The sequence below is a fragment of the Silurus aristotelis genome (genome assembly GCF_946808225.1).
Source record: "Silurus aristotelis genome assembly, chromosome: 25".
Taxonomy (NCBI): Eukaryota; Metazoa; Chordata; class Actinopteri; order Siluriformes; family Siluridae; genus Silurus; species Silurus aristotelis.
Genome location: NC_139598.1, coordinates 5,360,495 through 5,381,453, shown reverse-complemented (window position 1 = coordinate 5,381,453; position 20,959 = coordinate 5,360,495). Strand labels below are relative to the sequence as shown.

At 37.1% G+C, this 20,959-nt stretch overlaps 1 protein-coding gene across 15 annotated transcripts in view; it reads left to right on the top strand.

Moving 5' to 3' along the window:
- eya1 (EYA transcriptional coactivator and phosphatase 1) overlaps positions 1–20,959 on the top strand; it is a 51,184-nt gene that overhangs the window by 13,961 nt on the left and 16,264 nt on the right. For 5 of the 15 annotated variants that reach the window (XM_083530276.1, XM_083530282.1, XM_083530277.1 and 2 more), the window contains 8 exons: positions 271–337; positions 1,355–1,494; positions 2,832–2,960; positions 7,696–7,778; positions 9,465–9,666; positions 10,990–11,132; positions 11,551–11,634; positions 18,038–18,127. In XM_083530276.1, coding sequence (XP_083386402.1) covers positions 271–337; positions 1,355–1,494; positions 2,832–2,960; positions 7,696–7,778; positions 9,465–9,666; positions 10,990–11,132; positions 11,551–11,634; positions 18,038–18,127 — 938 coding nt within the window. The remainder of the gene's footprint in view (positions 1–270; positions 338–1,354; positions 1,495–2,831; positions 2,961–7,695; positions 7,779–9,464; positions 9,667–10,989; positions 11,133–11,550; positions 11,635–18,037; positions 18,128–20,959) is intronic. The other 10 variants (XM_083530272.1, XM_083530279.1, XM_083530280.1 and 7 more) reach the window with 5 other exon arrangements.

Here is a 20,959-nt window from a genome sequence, read left to right as displayed (position 1 = left end):
GTGTGTGTGTGTGTGTGTGTGTGTGTGTGTGTGTGTGTGTGTGTGTGCATTTTGCCCTCCCACAAAGAGATCTGCATAGTCAGTTGAAGCGTCCTGATTAGTTTGCTTCAGTACTGCTCTTCATTATTAGGCTTTAAGTGAAATAAATCCAGTGTAATGACTTTTTTTTTTTCGTTTCAGAGTTCTGCTGGCACACAGTCATGTTTACTTAATTTTTTTCCTCCTTCTTTCTATAACGCTTAAAACTATGTGCTTGCCTGTTTTCCGTAGCTATTGGAAGCAGTGGCTTTAGCCCAAGACAAACTCACCAGTTCTCTCCACAGATCTATCCTTCCAAGTAAGTGGACTTTTATTTTCGCTCTAGAAAACAAGCGATTTTGGGTTTGGGTTTTTTTTTGTGCGATATTTTTCCAATTCCAAACCTTTTGCTTGAAGCTGAGGGATAAATCTGTTATCCTTAATTATTTGGTACCACAAGACTTTTTTTCTTTCTTAATGTTAACCATTTCTGTTTATTTTTAATATTAATGACATACATTATATGGACAAAAGTATGTGGACACCTGACCTCAAGATTCATATGTGCTTTCTGAACATCTCATTTCACATTTAGTCCCTATGTGCTGTTATAATAACCTCTAGTGCGATGTACTGATGTACTGTAGTTGAGGTGAGGAGGCCTGGAGTGCAGTCAGTGTTCCAATTCATCCTAAAGGTTTTTAATAGGTTTGAGGTCAGAGCTTTATAGCAGGCCATTTAATATCTTCCATTCCACCCCATGTAAACCATATCTCCATGGAGCTATCTTTGTGCACAGGGCCACTGCCATGCTGGAACAAGCTTGGTTCTGCTAGTTCAAGTGAAGGGGAACGGTTTGTGGTAACGGTTTGGGGGAATGGCTGATATAGTCAAGCATCAAGTATCATATACTAAAGCATGGTATCTTGATTATGATTGGTTTCCAGCTGCAAGGCAAGCAGTTATTAGTTCGTTACACTGACACATAAACTGGTTGACGTATGTTTTCAAAAGGAGCCTCCAGTGTCAGTGTTCTGAGCAATTAAATATAAACCTGCTATAGAGTACAGAAATTGTTTTTAAATGACATGGGTTGGAAGAAGCTAGTGCTGTTATAGCACTATAATTTGTTTACAGATGTTAAATGTAATGCTAAACGCATAAAATGACATTGTTTTTATTAAAAAGAAATGTGTTGCTAAGAAAAAAACACTTTTATTAAAAATGAAATGAATATGATAAAGAAAATCGATAAGGTTTGTATTTCAGGTATTTTTGATTGATTAAAAGTGTATCATGTTCCCTTCTTCCGTTTTTCCTCTTCTTCCTCCAATAGCAGACCTTATCCCCATATTCTTCCCACTCCTTCTTCACAAAACATGGCAGCATACGGACAGACACAGTACAGCGCAGGAATGCAGCAGGCCTACGCCACTTACCCTCAACCAGGCCAGCCTTACGGCATCCCGGCCTACGGTAAGCACGCAATAAAAAAACATTTATATATTGCTTTCTGTTTCTTACACTAGCCCTGAATTCAAATGTTTATTTAAAATGCATTATTTTCCTACAGTTAATGTATTGCATTTGCTGTTATTCTTTATACTTCTTAATCTGTACATGACAACAGGGGAAACTGTGTTACTTTACACTCTACACTTCACAATTCATCCACCACACAATGTAATCTGTTAACCGTAGGCTTCGGTTGCTTTGGTTGCTTTGGTTGCTAAGCAACATAACAGACAAAGATTCAATATGCAGAACAATGGGTTTTATGGTTAATAAATCATTGTCATGGAGTCACATTTGTGCACGATTCGGAACATGGCTTAGCCAATCAGGTTTTAGATTTGATAGATATAGAATAGGTAATGAACAAAGCAATAAAGCTTTGACGGTTCAGGGATTTCAAAAAGAAATTGTTCGCACCAGGTGACTCACCAGGTACTCATTCAGATGTCTATTTATAATAAAACAACAAATTACAGGTACTCACTGTGCCTTGACATCACAGTCCAATGCCCTACTCAACCATCGTTCATAAATTCTCATGCGTCATGCTAGCAAGTTCTTAGATTCTTGCTAGCTGGTGCATTTATTTCTGAACTGTTTTGCTTTGTGCTAAATATACAGATGTGAGAGATGTGAGCGATTTACATGACCAGTGCAAGAACAATTCTTTATTTGTCCTGGTGATGGAGGAAATTTAATACACACTGGCATCACAAAAGCGGTTGAAGAAATATTATATATATAAAAAAATAAGTATAATTCCAGATGCTTTAGAGAATGTTGAGAGTAAATGCAGTAGATTGAACGTGGGGAAATATTTTAACACATTTCATTTTCACGTTACAATAAATTAACATATCCCAGTTTACCTGATGTATTATCATTTTTCATTGGGGGACAAACTGTGACAGTTTCTGAATATGCGCCTTTACAGAACATTGGTGAAATGATTTATACACAAATGAGAACATATTCAATAGGTTTTTATTGTCACTATGCCAACTGGAAAAACATTGGCAGATGTGTCCCAAGTAGAATAAAGATAGCGTTCTCTGTGTTTATTGCATGCATGCTTTTGAGTCAAAAGGGGTTCTTCTTAGAATGAGAAACACCCCCTTAGCCAATCAATTTCCCCAGATTAAGAGTGCAAAGCAATATCAAAGTACTTTGTTGCTTTAAATATCATTAACCTGAATGTTGGTCTACCAAAACAGACAGGTATTTTATACTTTATACATTTGTAACTTATGAAAATTAAGAACTATATGCTACTATTCTGGTGTCACTAACTGATTTAGGTCCATTGTGGGCAGGAATCAAGACAGAAAGTCAGGCTCAGTCTCCAGGACAGAGCAGCTTCCTCAGTTACAGCTCCAGCTTCTCTACACCACAGACAGGACAAGCACCCTACAGCTACCAAATGCAAGGTTGGAGTCCACTTCTTCTTCTCCTTCTTCTTCTCCGTCTTCTTTCTTCTTCTTCTTCTTCTTCCTCTTCTTCTTCTTTTTCTCCTTTCTTCTTCTTGTGTTGTTCCTGCCTCAGTGGAAAAGAGCTGTGGTTTCTCAGTTCAGTCCAAATGTGGCAATTAACCATATTGGTATTTGAACACATACTGTACATGCAGACAGAAACAGATTCACACACACACACACACACACACACACACACACACACACACACACACACACACACACACACACACACACACACACACACATACACACACACACAGAGCAAAGTGTTCCATTTTGTTTTTATCATTTTTAAAAATAAATTCAGGATTCAGTTTATTTATATCTGTAAGGTTTTTTTTTTTTCAAGTGCTGGAAAGAAAAGTAGCCCTCTTCCAGTGACTTTCACTCATCCAGATGATAACCGTTTCAGTAATTGCGTCTTTCTTACCCTTCTCCAAACACAACGCAGGGTTCATTTTGTTTAAAATAAAGCCCATCTGGACTGCATTGCACGCTCCTGTGACAAGAAAACAAAACCTCCGTGCAGGAAAAAGAGCAAAAACCAAGCCGCGATTGAAAAGTCACTGTGTCCTCAGTGGAAATATTAGGTGAAGGACAACAAATAAGTGCAGGAGTGTGTTGTTAGGAATGAACAAGGAAAGTGTATGTGTGTTTGGGAGGGGTAAGGGTTTGCAAGGTTTTTGCCCCAGGGAGGATGGGGTGTTGGGTGACCAGGCCCTTTTCCACAGCATGTGGCAATTCTTCATGGACAGGAGGGAGTTTAATACGGCCTTTCATGTGGCTCCACACTCCATCCAGAGTCAACGTCTGTCCCTTTTATGACTTTCTGAACTGTAGGTTTTGCTAATTCAGTGTGCAATGGGAGTCTAAAGTCTGAGGAGAAAGTTCACGGTTGGGCTCCTCCCCAAACAACCCCTGTTAACAAAAGGGGAGAAAAAGAAAAATTAAGACTTTGCCACACTTTTATTAAGACATCAAACATCTAGTTGTGCAGTGGAATCAGGGAACGTTTCCAAAAAACAGTCCGCCCTCATACAAAGTCAACTGGTGCCTCAGTATACTGTAGATCTCTTAATTTAAAAATCTTTATGTTAAGTCTGCTGAAAATGTATACGGATATATTATAATTATTATTTTAATAATATTATATTAGTCTTTGCTCAGACCATACGATGCACACTGCAACAAGTCGGTTTGCATTGCCATCATCCCAGAAGAAGTGCTTTTCTGAAGCTGGCTCACAAGAAAGCCAGCAGTTTGCTGTAGACAACCTGTCCAAGAGCATGAATTCCATTTGGCATTCCTGTGTTAGTCGGATATTTGGCTCAGATGGTGTCAAGAAAAGTTTGTCTAGTAGCATTGGTTTATTGAGGGAAACATGGATTTTAACATGTACTGTGACATTCTGAAGCAGAGCATGTTGCACTCCCTTCAAAAACTGTGCCGAAAGGCAGTTTTCCAATATAATAACAACCCCAAACACACCTCCAAGATGGCAACTGCCTTGCTCAAAGTGAAGGTGATGAAGTGTCCAAGTATGTCTCTAGACTTTAACCCGATTTCCAGCACCTCCGTGATGTCATTAAGGAGGAGTGGAAGAGGATCCCATCAACAACCTGTGCAGCTCTGGTGAATTCCATGCCCTAGAGTATTAAGGCAGTGCAGGATAACAATGGTGCTCACACTGAATATTGACACTTTGGACACAGTTTTGATATGTTCACTTATGGTGTACACACTTTTGTTGCCAATTATTTTGACTATAATAGCTGTATGTTAAGTTATTTTTTTAGAAGTAGATCTCTACTGCTACACAAGCTACTATTCTACTCTGCTACAAGCTACTACTCCAGATTATATTCAGTTTGCATTTCTATAGTATTATCCCTTGAGAACATTTAATAAAATGGTTGCTTAAATGTAGTGGTGTAATATATATATATATATATATATATATATATATATATATATATATATATGTATATATATATATATATATACATATATATATATATATATATATATATATATATATATATATATATATATATATATATATATATATATATATATATATACAAATTTGATCAATTTTTGCAAAACATGTGCGAGTGAGCGTTAACTTTGCAGCATGCCTCTTTAACACTCTCTCTGACACCGTGTCACGGTAAAAATATTTTCCCAGGAAGTTGGTTCCCATTGTGGCTGGTTTAACTAATATCAACAAGCTTTAAGCTAATGAACAGCTGTTCCCCTCTTTCTTTCTTTTTTTCTGTCCCCCTTTCCCTCTCTCTCTCTCTCTCTCTCTCTCTCTCTCTCTCTCTCTCTCTCTCTCTCTCTCTCTCTCTCTCTCTCTCTCTCTCACATACACACACACTGTCTCTCCTTCAGCCGCTCTCTCTGTCTCAATCTGCCATATAGATTCATTCACTGTGCTTTTCTATTACAATTTAACTGCACTTTTGTTAGAGAAAATTCGTTTGCATTGTGGTCAACAAAAAAATCCCCATTGCTTCTAAAGCATAACAAATGTAGACCGGGGCAAAGCAAGTTCAGCATTTTACATCATGAAGAAACATAAAATGTCTAACTATATGCACAGGACACCATGTTTAAAATACTAGTGTGCTGGGATTACATTTGATTAGGGAATCATTGTTATGATAACAGGTTTCAAATTTACATTTTTAAAGAATGTTTTTTTTATAGACTATATAATACTTAATAAAGTTTTGATAACTCTAATGTTTTATGCTCACTTGTCTAGGCTGGTGAATATCAATCAGCTGTAGATTACTGATCATGTTCACAGTGCAGCTGATTTACATTTTGTGAAACACAAAGCAAACCTCAAAAACAAGCCACTGACTCAACTCCAGTAATGCAGCTCAGCCACTGCAGCTAACACTGAAACTTCCTCCTTTTATACTTTTGTACATGATTTGTCTTAATTGTAATACTAGCCTTATATGTCGTAATTTACAGATTTGCTTCTTATTTTTCACTGATTAGTGTACATGTAGCCTAAGTGGTCGAGATAGCATCATGGTAAACAGTCTCTCTATTTTTTCTTCTCTCTCTCTCTCTCTCTCTCTCTCTCTCTCTCTCTCTCTCTCTCTCTCTCTCTCTCTCTCTCTCTCTCTCAGTTAAAAATCATCTTTTATCAGTTTTGGCATGCTTTTCACTTATGCATTTATTATCTTATAAATATGCTTTTTGGATGTAACTTTTGCGTCTCTACGTCATTCGAACGCTGCAAGAATCCGGACACATGGACACACATCTATAATGCACAACAAATTTTGGATTGCCTCTACATATCGAGCGATTTTTAATTTCGAGCTTCCTGTTTCAAGTGTAGTGAAGACGGAGTCGTGTATTCATCAGCCGTTCAGTAGTTTACACACAACACTGGCATTGTTTCCACCATTGTAAAGGTGATAACTGATTAAAAAAAAAAGACCCATCCTCCCATTCAACCCTCGTTCCTTCCTTCACCTTCAACTTTGCAAACTATGGCCGAGATAAACTGGCTGATAAGGCAAAGACACTGTTAGTCACCTCACTCCTTTCACACAACCCTCACATGCTTCACGCTTTAGTTTTAGCCTGAAGCGATGCGGCTTTCCAGCGACAGAGTTTGGTTTTCTCGTGAAAGATGCTATCGCCTGTTTTAGGCAAGGAAGCGTTTCCTTTTATTTTAATTTTCACTTTTCAGTTTAGCATTCATACCTGTGAGTTCAGCATTATTATCATGTGACTTTTTAGGTAGAAAACAGTGCACAGTTTCATTGAGTTGCAAAGACATCAGGCATGTTGTCTGGGAAATGTGATATCACATGGACAGAGGTGACGTTAGTTGTTTTGTTTGGTTTTTACAAATACAAGGTGTCCCCACATTTGGACAGATTAGACAAGATATAAGGATATCAAAAGAAAACCCTGTTTTTTTTGACACTCCATGATCTTCATTCTGGAAAAAAAACTTGTGCGTGGGGTCGTGAAAATCCATCCGATCAGGACCATGAAGTGCATCTACTTGCATGGCATTTATGGGATGTAACTGATTAATAATACATTATTCTAGTATTCCGATTGAACTGATGATAATGTGCAGAAGTGGTGTTTTTTTTTTGTTTTTGTTTTACTATCAGGTGGTTTTAGACAAGTCCTACTTCATGCTTATATCCAAATACAGATATAATACTAAACAGATCCAGATAGAGATATTGGGTTTCTGTGAAACACTTCCTCCTGTCATATTGGCGGTTTAAAGCTCGCCATGGTCTGAGGACGTGGCCTAAGTGGAAACTTTGAGTTGGGGGAGGGACTGCATTTGGTTTAAAGCTTTGTCAAATTTTTTTACTGTTGCTTTAGGAGATTTAATGACTGATTTTTAACAAATAATTTAAATGTTAAAGATATCTAGTGTTGTGGTCGGATAAGGATTTATCAAGAATTTAAAAAAGTGTAATAAAAAGAAAGCTTTTTATATGGTTCCAGTTGAGACTAGTATGCAAATGCAAATATGTGGACTAAGTCATGAAGTGAACCTATTTATGTATTTCACACACACACATACACACAGAGAGAGAGAGAGAGAGAGAGAGAGAGAGAGAGAGAGAGAGAGAGAGAGAGAGAGAGAGAGAGAGACAACAAGTCATGGTTATGTGTCTTGCTTTTCCAGGAGGCAGTTTTACAACGACTTCAGGGCTGTACCCAGGAAGCAATTCCCTCACCAACTCGACTGGATTTAACAACACACAACAGGTAGCTGTACCCCCTTTTCCCTTTATCTAACTGTATCTCCTCACACGCAATAGCACAGCCCATACACAGCATATGGGCGCCTTTACGCATGCGCGTTACCTACACATCACCAGCTCAACAGTGCACATCGCACCAGGTAGCCCTCGTCTCTCTTTACTACTTTCACCGCAGTAAATGGATTTCCTTTATCTTTCAGCATCAATTGTTGGATTTCCTGGAAACTTTTATGAAACATCTGTATACTTACAAGCCTTTTACAACACTCGAGTCAGCCATAATCCATTTAGTCCGACTTTTGACTGCCTCATAAACGATGAACGAATGGCTGCAATCATTCCGCCTCTATAAATTTATTCACGCTACAATAGGCAAAAGACAGACGTTTGAAGGAACGTTTTGGCAAAAAAAATTTCCGTAATAACCCAAAACATGCTTGAAGTTTTGCATTGCATTTACATTTCTATGCAGCAAGCATATAAATAAAGCTATAGAGCACATGAAAAGGACAGGAGGTCACACGGCACACCCAACAGAGTCCACCTTTATTTTCTCTCCCCAGTCATAAACAGGGCATGTTCACAGTGTATCTTCTTTAAAGCCAATCCTCAGCTGTTGCATGTCAACATATGCAAACCAGGTTTTTGGAAAACATCTGTATCCTTAAATCTTATCCACATGATAGGAACCACTCCAGAACGTCTAGCCTTGCATGGAGGGATTACCTCTGCGATATTCTCACATGTGCATTAGGGCATGAGGGCAAAAGCAGAAGAAGAAGAAGAAGACAAAAGACAGATCGCTTCCCAGATGTAGCACATGACAGACATGTGTTCAAGTACATATTTAGGAATCTATGCGAGGAAGTAGCCGTGTTTGTAGAGTGTTTCAATCGTGTATCATGTTACAGCCATGTGCTCTTTCTGTGTGTGTGTGTGTGTGTGTGTGTGTGTGTGTGTGTGTGTGTGTGTGTGTGTGTGTGTGTGTGTGTGTGTGTGTGTGTGTGTGTGTGTGTGTGTGGTAGACAGAATTTTTGTGAAGAAATTATAACATAACACTCCATTTTCACATGACAGAGCAAAACTGTTTGACATTTAGACTCTAAATTGTTTTCAGGCTTATTTAGCAAGTTACAATTAGGAGCAAATACCTGAAGCTTACAATAGCTAATAATAGCACATGTTTAACAGAAGTAGTTAACAGAGTCATAAAAGGTAACATTTGGGCTTACTAATATATATATATATATATATATATATATATATATATGTATGTATGTGTGTATGAATATGTGTGTGGTATAAGTGAAGCATAAAAGTAGCTCTAACTTAGAGTTTATAGCTAACATCAGTAAATGGCAACTTGGAGTTGCTTTTAGATATGTTACAATTATAAATAATTATAATAATAAATAATAATAGTTAATAGTAACTCACACTCATTGGAGCTAACTTTATAGTATATGAGAGTAACGCATGTTACTTAACAGTTATAATAGATAATGCTTATAGCATAGAGTAGCTAACAGTCATAGTTGCTAATACTCTTAGTACTAACAGTTATAGACACCAACACCTGGATTCAGTAATTATATATAATACTTGAAATTTGAAATATTGTTTTAAAATAACATACACATTGTTAAACACACTTGTTTACATGCATGTGTGTGTGTATGTGTGTGTGCAGGAATACCCATCCTACCCAGCATTTGGCCAGGGTCAGTATGCGCAGTATTACAACAGCAGCCCGTACACGTCACCCTACATGACCAGCAACAACACGAGTCCCACTACGCCGTCCACCACGGCCACCTACACGCTGCAGGAGCCACCATCCGCTGTTACCAGCCAGGCGCTGACCGAGCAATCAGCAGGTGAGATGACAGCAGGTGAGAACTAATGGCTCATGATTTTTACCTAATTCATGTAGACATTCATTTCATGTGTTACTATTAGCAAATAAATAGTGACTACTGAAATGAACTTATCGCTGCTATACCACTGGTATTAGTGTGTATTAGTGTATTAGTGTATTAGTGTCCTAATCTGGATTTACTGTGGATGGTTTCTTTTCACAAAAAAAATATATTCATTTTTGGATTCTTTCATTTGACTTTAAGATTACATGTAAAAACAGTAAACGTCAAAGTTCTGGGACATCGTTACACTTGACTTCTCCAACCATATTTGGTTCTTACTCCAAAATGTTACCACACACAACTGTATAAGATGTTCTTGGATGCAGTAGCATAACATTTCTCTCGACTTGAACTATGGGACCAAAGCTAGCTTTATGGAGATATGAAGGGTTGGGTTTGAGTGGAAGATCTTGAGTGGCCTGCTATAGAGCTCTGACCTCAATCCTATTAAACACCTCTGTGATGAATTTGAACACTGACTGAAACCCTTATCCTCCTTACCTCAGCTACCTGCTTTTACTAAGGCCCTTCGGCTGGATGAGCACAAATGTCCACAAGCACACTCCAAAATCTGGTGGAACATCTTCCCAGTAGAATGAAAGTTATTATAACAGTAAATGTGGACTTAAAGTAGAATAGGATGTTCAAAAAGCAAATAAGAAACACATGGTCAGGGGTCCACAAACATTTGTCTATATAGTCTACATGTAATGCTAAAATGTATGCAAAATATGCTAACAAACAGAATTATATTGTTATTATTATTATTGCTAGTAGTAGGAATATCTCAAGATATCTTAGATGAAGGATTCTATTTACGAGACTACAAATTATACACAAGTTCTGACTGACAATGAAGGCAGATCATTTCTTTTAATCAGACTTCCATCCCCAGGAGATCTTCATTCCATATTCAGACCTATAGAACACGCTTTGTCATACAGTTTTATACAAAATTCAGGAAATTATTGGCTACTGTAGATACCATAGATGCTTAATATAGCCACTGACATTTCCTAAATGGCTCCTCACATGAATAATTCGCTTTATTCTATGATTCCACTTTAAGTACAAAGTTCAAATGAGTCATTTTTGACCCGAACAGAACAGACAGGCTAGATCAGGGCACTCCAGACACTCCCTTATAGCCATTAGTGTTGAATAAATGGTATCAAGGGTGTAAGCGGATCAGATAAACGGATTCAGCTGCAGATTGTTCAGGTTTTGAAGGTGAAAGGCTTTTTTTTCTTTCATTTTCTCTCCTTTGATACATTTTTCTGTGTCTTCCTGCAGGAGAGTACAGTACAATCCACAGTCCATCAACCCCCATTAAAGATTCAGATTCGGATCGATTGCGTCGGGCTTCGGACGGAAAGTCACGTGGAAGAGGAAGAAGGAACAATAATCCGTCTCCACCGCCAGACTCTGACCTTGAGGTAGAGTGAAAACTTACTTTCTGGTTCCAGTAAATATAACCAATATTTTTTAGGGGTTTAACCCAAACTGCTATCGTGTGTAAAGATCGAGTTCTAAAAAATTTTTGTGAACATTTCAAATATTTTTCCTTTTGCAGTATGTATGTTCCAGATATGGCAGCATTACTGTAAATTTTTTTTGCAAATATATTTACACCTTGTTGTATTACATCATTGATCCCACAGCATGTTAACATATCGCTTAATTAGCTGGTCATTATTGATCATGTTAATGCAGGAAGATCTTTTTTTTGGTGCATTTTCTTGTATACCATCTTCTCCCTTCGCCCTTAAACCCTAGCGCCCTATTTATTGACAAGCGTCTCGGCTTGCATTGTATCATTGATTTAGCGTTCTCCTTCTCTCGTTCCCTTTCCAGCGCGTGTTCATTTGGGATTTGGACGAAACGATCATCGTTTTCCATTCCTTGCTCACGGGGTCTTATGCCAACAGATACGGACGGGTGAGTGATTTAAAAAATGAATGGAAGAGGAGGGAAAAGCATCGCTGAATGTTCCAGTGGAAATGTATTATATATATAGAGGAAGTGGTGGCTCATGTGGTTAAGACTTTGGATTAGAAGGTTGTGAGTTCAAATCCCAGCAGCCCAAAGCTGCCACTTCTTTAGCAAGACTCTTAACTCTTTACTGCTGTTGTATAAATTAGATAATATTAAGTCACACTGGAAGAAGGCATCTGCCAGATTCCATATATGTAAATGTAATGCACAGCTATCAGGGTTTTATGATTAGGTAAGACAATATTCTGTAGGAATTTATAATAGTTAAAGAGTTACTGTTCTGTTGTGAAGGAGAAACTGGAGTCCTGTTTGTTTTTTAGGTAACTGATATCAAATGAAATAGAATGTATTAAATAAAAACACACACACATACCTATCTGACCATTTGGGATGGTTGGTGAGGAGTGAGGTTTTGATTGAAGCTGTGTGGTAAATCTTTCGACTTGATCATGAAAGAATTGGTTCATCATCAATTAGTATCACTTTAGAGATTTTTTGAACTCGGCATAATTCAAGTTTAATGCGTATCTGAGAGACAAAAAGAAGTCTAAAAAGAAAGCACAAAAATATATATATAAAAAAAAAAACATAAAAACAATTTTTACTAACAAAAAACAGACCAAATTGGAATTTGAAATCTGCCGTAAAGCTTAATTTTGTCAATGTTCGACTCGAACGACCAATCAGAAACCAGTACTTGTGATGACACAAAATGTCAAATAATTTAAAAGTGCTGTAAAGTTTCAAAAGGATTTTATGCTCATTAGAGGAAAAAAAGTTTTTTTTACATTGTATTGCTAAAATACTGAAGAGCCCAATATTCCAGATTTTTCAGTTCTGCAACACCATTACACAAGTTTAAACGTCATGTTCCAGTGAAGCAGTGAAACCTGTCATATTTAGTGAATTTGTTGCCTCGTTCCAAGCCTAGTTTGACTAATTGTTTCCTTTTTTAATCGTCCCGACGAGGCCCGAGAGGAATGCGATTTGGCCTGCAGCTGTCTGAGATATGCGACCTCAAAACAGTTGCACTGAGAATGTCACTTCACACTTCTTAAGCGTTTTTTTTTTTTTTTGCTTTTCTGTCCTTCAGAAATACTTCATTGTTAGTTTAATGAAGTGCTTCCCAAACCTTTTGCTCTTAGCGAGATTAGCCCGGTACTTTCCGTGATTCCGAAGCAGACAGATGGGCAGATGGAGTTCTTTCCTGGTTTTAAGAGTTTAAAGGTAGAGCCAGGACTGAGCTTCAGATTTGGGAAAAAGTAAGAAGAAGAAGAGAAGGAATGAAATGAATGATACATATCTAGCTAGAAAACTTTCTTTAGAAGTAGAAGTATTGTGGGGGCTGAAAATATAGTTTGGATTATTGGAATGGTTTTTGCTGAAGATACCGTTTGTGACTTGGACTGACATCCAGCATTAATGTACTGAAAAAAACAAAAACAAAAAAACAATACTTAGGATTAATGATGTTTTTAAACTGCCTTCATTTTCTTTTGTTCTAAAAGTCTATGATGATGTGTGCATGTGTGTGTATTTGTGTGTGTGGTGATGGAGTTGTTTCGCTCACTTTGTTCCTGCAGCGGGGTGTTTGATGGCTGCAGTGTTTTGTTTTAGGGCCTTGAGAGCTTTGCCCCTCGACCCTTAACTCTGTTTATTTACTTTGTCTTTGCTGTGCATGCTGGGAAAAAACTTGAGCCTCTTGGCTTCAAACACACACACACACACACACACACACACACACACACACACACACACACACACACACACACACACACACACACTTACTTCTCCCATGTAGTTCAAAGTAACTTTATTACCATGACCATACCAAGATATCTTTTAAAGATGCATACTGCCGCATCAACAGAGAAAAAGGACCTCAGAGGTGCACACACACACACACACACACACACACACACACACACACACACACACACACACACACACAGACACGCGCACACACACACACACACACACACACACACACACACACACACACACACACACGCATACACATTCTCTCTCTCAGGCCTACTATACCAGATATTAAAGATTGGATAAAAACAACACATACTCGACTCTTCATCATCAAGTTAATCACTTCATTACTGTTCCACAGTCAGAAGATCTTTAAGTTACACTGCATGAACAAAACAAAGTCAAACGAGAAAGCAAAAAGATTAGAAAAAAATAAGATTGAAAAATAGTTTGAAAAATGAGACAAGGTTTACAAACTTACAAAAATCTTAAGAATAATAAAAAATTGAACAAAGTGTAGTCCAAAAATAGACAAAATAGAAAATAAACAATTCGAGAAAAAGTTGTCCAAAATAGACAAAATATATTAAAAATAAACAAAAATTTGCTCAAAAAAGAGACAAAAATATATTAAATATTTTGAAATATAAAAAGCAAAAATAATACAAAAACAGACAAAACATAATAAAAAAATCCAAAAAATTGCTATAAATATAATTACAATAAATTTTTCATGTTAAATTAATAAGAATATATATATATATATATATATATATATATATATATATATATATATATATATATATATATATATATATATATATATATATATTACATTTTCAATATGATGAGTTAATCTGATGTAATAATATGTTGATTTAGGAAAAACAGAATAACCCAGAGTATGAAATCTCCATAAATTGTTCTGAGCAATACAACGAGATGAGTTAAAACAGTGATGTATGATAAACAGAAATGTTTTTTGTCACCGAATGTGTATGAAAGATTCTGAAATCCTGAATGTTAAAGAATTCTGGAGTTGGCTGTAATTATTTGGTTCTGAAGTCATAACAGAACTAGTATGAGAGCAGAAAGGAAAAGAAACTGTATATTTTCCCCCTCATGTTGAACGCACACTATAAATAGAGCTGTATTGGAAAAGTGCACTGCTGTGCTTATCAGTTATCCTAATTGGCATAAAGGCAGCTCACTTCCATAAAGCTGATGGCTGAGACCAGCTGTGTGACCATCAGGGTTTTAGGGTGTGCCTCTATGTGTGTGTGTGTGTGTGTGTGTGTGTGTGTGTGTGTGTGTGTGTGTGTGTGTGTGTGTGTGTGTGTGTGTGTGTGTGCGCAGTGGTGTCGAAAGGGGGGCTGGGGTGGATTTGGCATCCTGCTGATGATGGCTGATTGGTAAAAACAGGTGGAGCACTGACAGGAGCAGAGCCTTTTGACCTTTTGGCCTCCTTGTATTCTTAACTCCTCCTGCTGAATGATTGTCTCGATTTAATTGGAGAGGATTCGCCATGCCGCAGAAATGCACTTTACATTCCTCTCAGCGCCAAACTCGTTTTTATTAACTGTCGGATGCAAAATGCAGGCGTGTGTAATGAGGGCGATGAGTAGCCGGCTCATAAATAGACATTATAGCAGTGTTGGTGGATCCTGATAGATTTCAATATTATACTGGGTGTACGCAGTTCGTGTCGGAAAGCACGAGTGACACGGGTTAACAGATGGTTTAAAGTGAAAGGTCTGACTTTTTAGTGGACTTTTTGGACAAAAATTTTAACAAACTTTTCAATCTTCTCAAACGTTTTTGAAACTTCAACATTAAAAATTAAGGTCAAATACCAGGAATTACTTTTATTTAACCAAACACAAAGCTTGTATTTTCCTAGAATGCTCCTAATTTCACAACATGGTTCTAATATAGATCTTAGGAAGCGGGTACAAAGCAAATTTAATAAAGTATGGAAATTGTGTTGGATTCATAAACATCCCAGTGCTGAATATGTTGTTTTGACCTTCTATCATTTTTTTCCCCCGAAAATCTTTTAATATACATACTATATGGACAAAAGTTCCCATTCCATATTAAGTTCACATAACTTCCGGGAACTTCTGGGAAGATCGCTTGTGGAGATTTGTGCTTGTTCAGCTTTGAGGGTGTTAGTAAAGTCAGCTTCTGATGTAGGTGAGGTGAGTCAGTGTTCACATTCATCTCAAAAGTGTTCAACAGGGTTGAGGTCAGGGCTCTATAGCAACCCACTCAAGATCTTTCACTCCAACCCAGCTTATATAAACCATGTCTTCCTGGAGCTGGCTTTGTGCACAGAGGCATTGCCATGCTGGAACAGGTTTGGGTCTCATAGTTCACATGAAGGGAAAATTTTATGCCACATTATCCAAAGAAATCCTATACGACTCTGTGCTCCAGTTTTGTGGAAAAAACACATATGGCTGGAAAATGCTTTTGTCCATATAGTGTTCTTTATGATGATTTAAACATTTGCCAGATTATAGAATTTTTTAATAAATAAAAAAATAAAAAAACACTTCCTGGACATACTTAATTAATGAAAAAGAAATGCAGACCTGACGCTGTGTGTGGTTTCTCTGCGTTTAAATTATTTTCATTGTTGAGTGTGACACGCAATCAGGGGAAAAGCTCAGGTGATTCTTCAGGTGGGTTTACATTTAATCCTCACTGCTAAAAACACACACACTCTCTCTCTCTCCCTCTTTCTCTCTCTCTCTCTCTCTCTCTCTCTCTCTCTCCCTCTCTCTCTCTCTTTCACACACACATACATACAGGAACAAATCCTCTCCTTCACCTGCTCCTCTCTGACTCTCTCTCTTTTAATAAAGAGCTTAGAGATTAGGAACACGAAGCCCTGAGTGAATGACATTTACAAAAAAAAAAAAAGAAAAAGAAAAACAAGTTTAAAAGGAAGTGATTGACTATTGTCTGAATCCGCATTTAATAAGATTTGTAACGTCTTCGGTGCTCCAAGTTTGTAGAATTCACTCAAATAAAGCAAATAAACTGGATGTTTATGAATAATGAATTACAGAATGATACGGAAACAAGAGCAAAAATAGCAAAAATGCAAAACTGGAGTCAAGGAGAAGTAAAATGGACAAAAGTAGTCAAAAAGACAAAAATAGACCAGCGAAAGTAATACTGAATTAATGTGCTATATTTTGTAATAATATTAATGAAATATTTTGAAGTATAACGTTTATACTGTAAACCTTACTTATTTTTAAAAAAGGGGAAAAAAAGACCAGTAATCAAAAAAAAAAAGGGAAAAAATACCTTCTTTCCATCTTTCCCAGAATTCATCCATTCAACTTTATTTCATTTAATCTGGGTCTTGTTCGATGTGGATTCTAAATATAGGTGTCATTAAAATGAGGTTTCGTTGTATGAAAATGATGGATGGTGTAAAAAATAAAAGAATGTGTAGAATCATGCATTTTTGATACGACAATGAATTCATACTCACCTTAGTGCACTTTTACAGTTTTTACATTCAAAGCCATAGCAAAACAGCAATCATGTTAACAAGGGATGCACCTAGTAATATATGATTTTAATACAAACTCCATATCAGTGCTGAACAGCATATGACACCTTCTGACAGTTTTCTACCAAATATCAAGTATGAGTGGAGGCTGTTTTTGTAGCAGATCTGGAAGCAGTGAAATTTTAATGGCATAAAATACTCAGCACAATGCAGTATGTGGAGCTAAAGACATGTCAGTTCAAGGCTACTTCTAATTCCATATATGAAATAAGGAAATTTATTATATAAATCTAGTTGATTTGCTTTTTAGAAAATAAACACTTTTATTATATATGGACTTGAAGATTTATCATATAATGGCCACTACTTTTTTCGTATATGTACTTATTGTTACGAATTTTCACAATTTCATAAAAAGAAAATTTTTTGTGTGACATGCCATGCCAATGTTTCCATTTATGGATTTAACACCATACATTTATATACAGTGTATATAAGTCTATATATAGATGCCATTCATATGTAGACTTGATGTAGCAAAAAACATTTCTGTATATGAACTCAATATGACATAAATGTTAATTTATGGGCTTAATACTACTATTGAATTCAACACATTTCCGTATATGTACTAGATGCAGCAAAATTATTTGTTTATATGAAATACATATGGCAAATATATCTCTTTATATTTACTAGATGCGACACCTATATTGTGATTTATACACTCAACGCAGCACATTCAATTCAATGTAATTAATTTTTATTACATTTACATTACATATTACATTTTATTACATATTACATTTTGTTACATGAATTTCCATATCATCACAGACTTTATGTGACCAAAAGATTTCCATATATGTACTCAATACAACATCAGTTTATATTTATAGACTTCATACCACATTTTGTTTCTATTTATTTGAATCTATCAGCTACGGTTTCATATATGCACTCAAAATGCTAAGCTTATTGTGTGCTCTGACGTGCAAAAGACTCCTGTATGATATTTTGATCAATCCTAATTAATAATTTCATTTTTTTCAGGATCCGCCGACGTCCGTGTCTTTGGGACTTCGAATGGAAGAGATGATTTTCAATTTAGCAGACACACATTTATTCTTCAATGACTTAGAAGTAAGTGCTCAACTGTTTCCATTTTGTAGAATTTTGTATTTGTTTGTATATCTGTAACAAGAGCATTCAGATCAAGCCTGTGTGAGGAGTGAAAGATGTGGTGTGGATATACAGAACTACTCCTGGCTCCTTTGAAAAAATGGTTGTGTTTGGAATTTTTATTTGGCATGTTTGGATGAAATGTGCTTCAACTTGGTCAAATGGTAGAATGGAACCACCTCAGTTGCCTTTCTGTGCCAGAAAAGAAATGTTGTTGGCTTCTGAACAGAAACCTTTCTTCCATATTGTTAGCATGTTTTTCTCACCCTATTATATAAAACCTAGTTCTGAAGTAAAAGTTATATTATGACTGGATTTCGATCTAAAGCAGCTACTGCTTATAGCCAACCAGCTATCTTATTGGTTCAGAAAACGTCACAAGCAGACTTGCTGTTTCCACCCGCAACCTCGTTCCAAAACCAGCTGGATTTGGTGTAAACCCTGGCAACCCTGTGTTTATGTTACATTACAAGCAAGTGCAATTTTGTGAGAGGAAAATTGCAGCTCATTTTTGCTTACCTCCCCAAACTCCTCCTAATTCTGCGCTAATGTTAGCATATTCGCTTTACCATAACATTGTAAAGCCCAATCCCGAGATTGAAGATAAGTCAACGCAGACTGTATAGATTACATTATGAGCACGAGGCATTATGAACATGCACACAAGATCAGTCACAACACAGTGTCTAAGTTACATTATGAAGCTTAGCAGCAACAAGCGCTTCATGGCAGAAAAGTTCCTGAGCCTTAATGTATGACCTGAGAGCCCGTGGGACACCATGAATTTTACATGTCCTGTCAGACTCCCCTTACACTTTGCCCCCTTCTCCCCACCCACCCCCTCCAACCAGGGCAATTTGTCAGTGTCTAGTGTTTCTCTATGTGCTGTGAGTGTCTAAGTGTCATGCTGCGATGCTATCCGCCTCTCATGGTCATGGTTCAGGGCGACCCCCATTCTCCTGATTCATGCAGATCGGTGTAAAATCTGCCCCCAGGGGCAATTACTGCATGGGTGTCTGTCTGCTTTACCCAGTGAGGGGTAAAACTTAGGCTGGATGGGCCAAATTTGCTTCCTGTTGGTAGCATGGTCAGAGTGTTAGCCTACATCCAAATTCTTTCAGACCCTTAGACTTAAAATGCAGTGCATTGTGTGTGTGTATATATATATATATATATATATATATATATATATATATATATATATATATATATATATATATATATATACCTAGGAAAGTTGTAGCCATTCAACATGGAAAGCTAAACATTTTTGAGTTGTTCAGGGTCCCACTGTTGCTTCACAACAGGGCAGATACAGACCCTGATTATAAGATAAACAATAAGGGTAACAACTAAGATGAACAAGTTGATGAGCTAGCATGAGACTTTCGACTGTTTTTCGGACAATGAAAGAACACAGTGAGCGTGTAGACAAGACATAACTGTCAAAATATTAATGTTTTTCCACAGACATGTTGGTATTTTGCTAAGGAAACTATCTGCTTAACTAAAAATAGCAATTCTACTTAGCATTAAGATGTTAAAAATTTGATTCGTTTAGATTACATTAGAATCAACTTTATTTTCAATGTCAACAAAATACAGTTAGCATCTAACAATAAGTGCATTCTTAGCGGTGTAAACTTTTGTATATGCACAGGTTGGTAGGCTCTTATATATGATAGATATCAATAATGAGAGATAAATGAACAATATGAAATTAATATTATGAATCTAAATATAAATGGAGCAACAACAACATTCAATTAGAAATGTTTACCTCAGCGCATAGTTGCAAATGACCTTAAAAGTGATCTGTTTGATGCCATTTGAATGATGCAGACAGAAGCTAGCTAGCGAAAGTAATAAAATGTTTGTTTAGGGTGTTTTCTTTTTCAGATATCTATGAGGTAGTTTTTTTTTTACTTTAATGGAAAAGATTTGAAACAAATTCTGGAGTTCAGTGTTGCCCCCATGCTCGCTGAACAGCATCGTAGTAGGGCTGGAAGCGCGTAAGCGATTATCTACTCACGCTAATTGCAGGAGCGCAGATTAACACGTTGCACAATGCCCATTTCTTGTTCAAAATGTCATTCCTTATTTCTCACTGAAGACTTGCCCCAAGCCAAACCAACCAAACCCTATTTCTGTCGCTCTCTCTCTCTTTTTCTCTCCCTCTCTCTCTATAATCCGACACCGCTGACCCACAAGCTTTCCCTTCACGTCCTGCTCGCGTCTGACCCTGCAAGAGAGGAAATGTTTTGTTTGATACTTAAGTGTGAAGTGAGCTGCCAAGTTTCATTAGTCACCGACCTTTTCGGACAAGGAGGGAAAAAAAGAGAGTGGGTAGAAAGAAAATGTTTGTGCTGCACAAGACAGCCCAAGTCACAGTCCTGCGATCAAAGTTAATGGGCGGCAATTGGCTGTTAAATATTCCCGTATGTTTGGCCACATCGGATCGACTGAAGTGTGCTCCGATTTACAAGACTCGGCCGTCTTTTACTGAAAAGTCAGAAAAAATTGAGGCAGTGACAAAACAGCTTCAGTGTGGCCTCAACATCTGTCCCGTATTTCGATTTTTTCTGTTTCATGTTGCCTATGGACGAACTGGCAGCTCGAGCGTTGGAGCCTCTTATAAAAACGCATGGTCGCATTCGGCCGCTGTGCTTTATTTCACTGAAGGAGTTATTAAGGCTCGTTTTTGATGCCTCCAAAGCCATGTATGCTCTCTCTTAATACTTCAAAACTAGAACAGCATGAGGACAGATTCGCCACAAACCCAATCTGACAGCA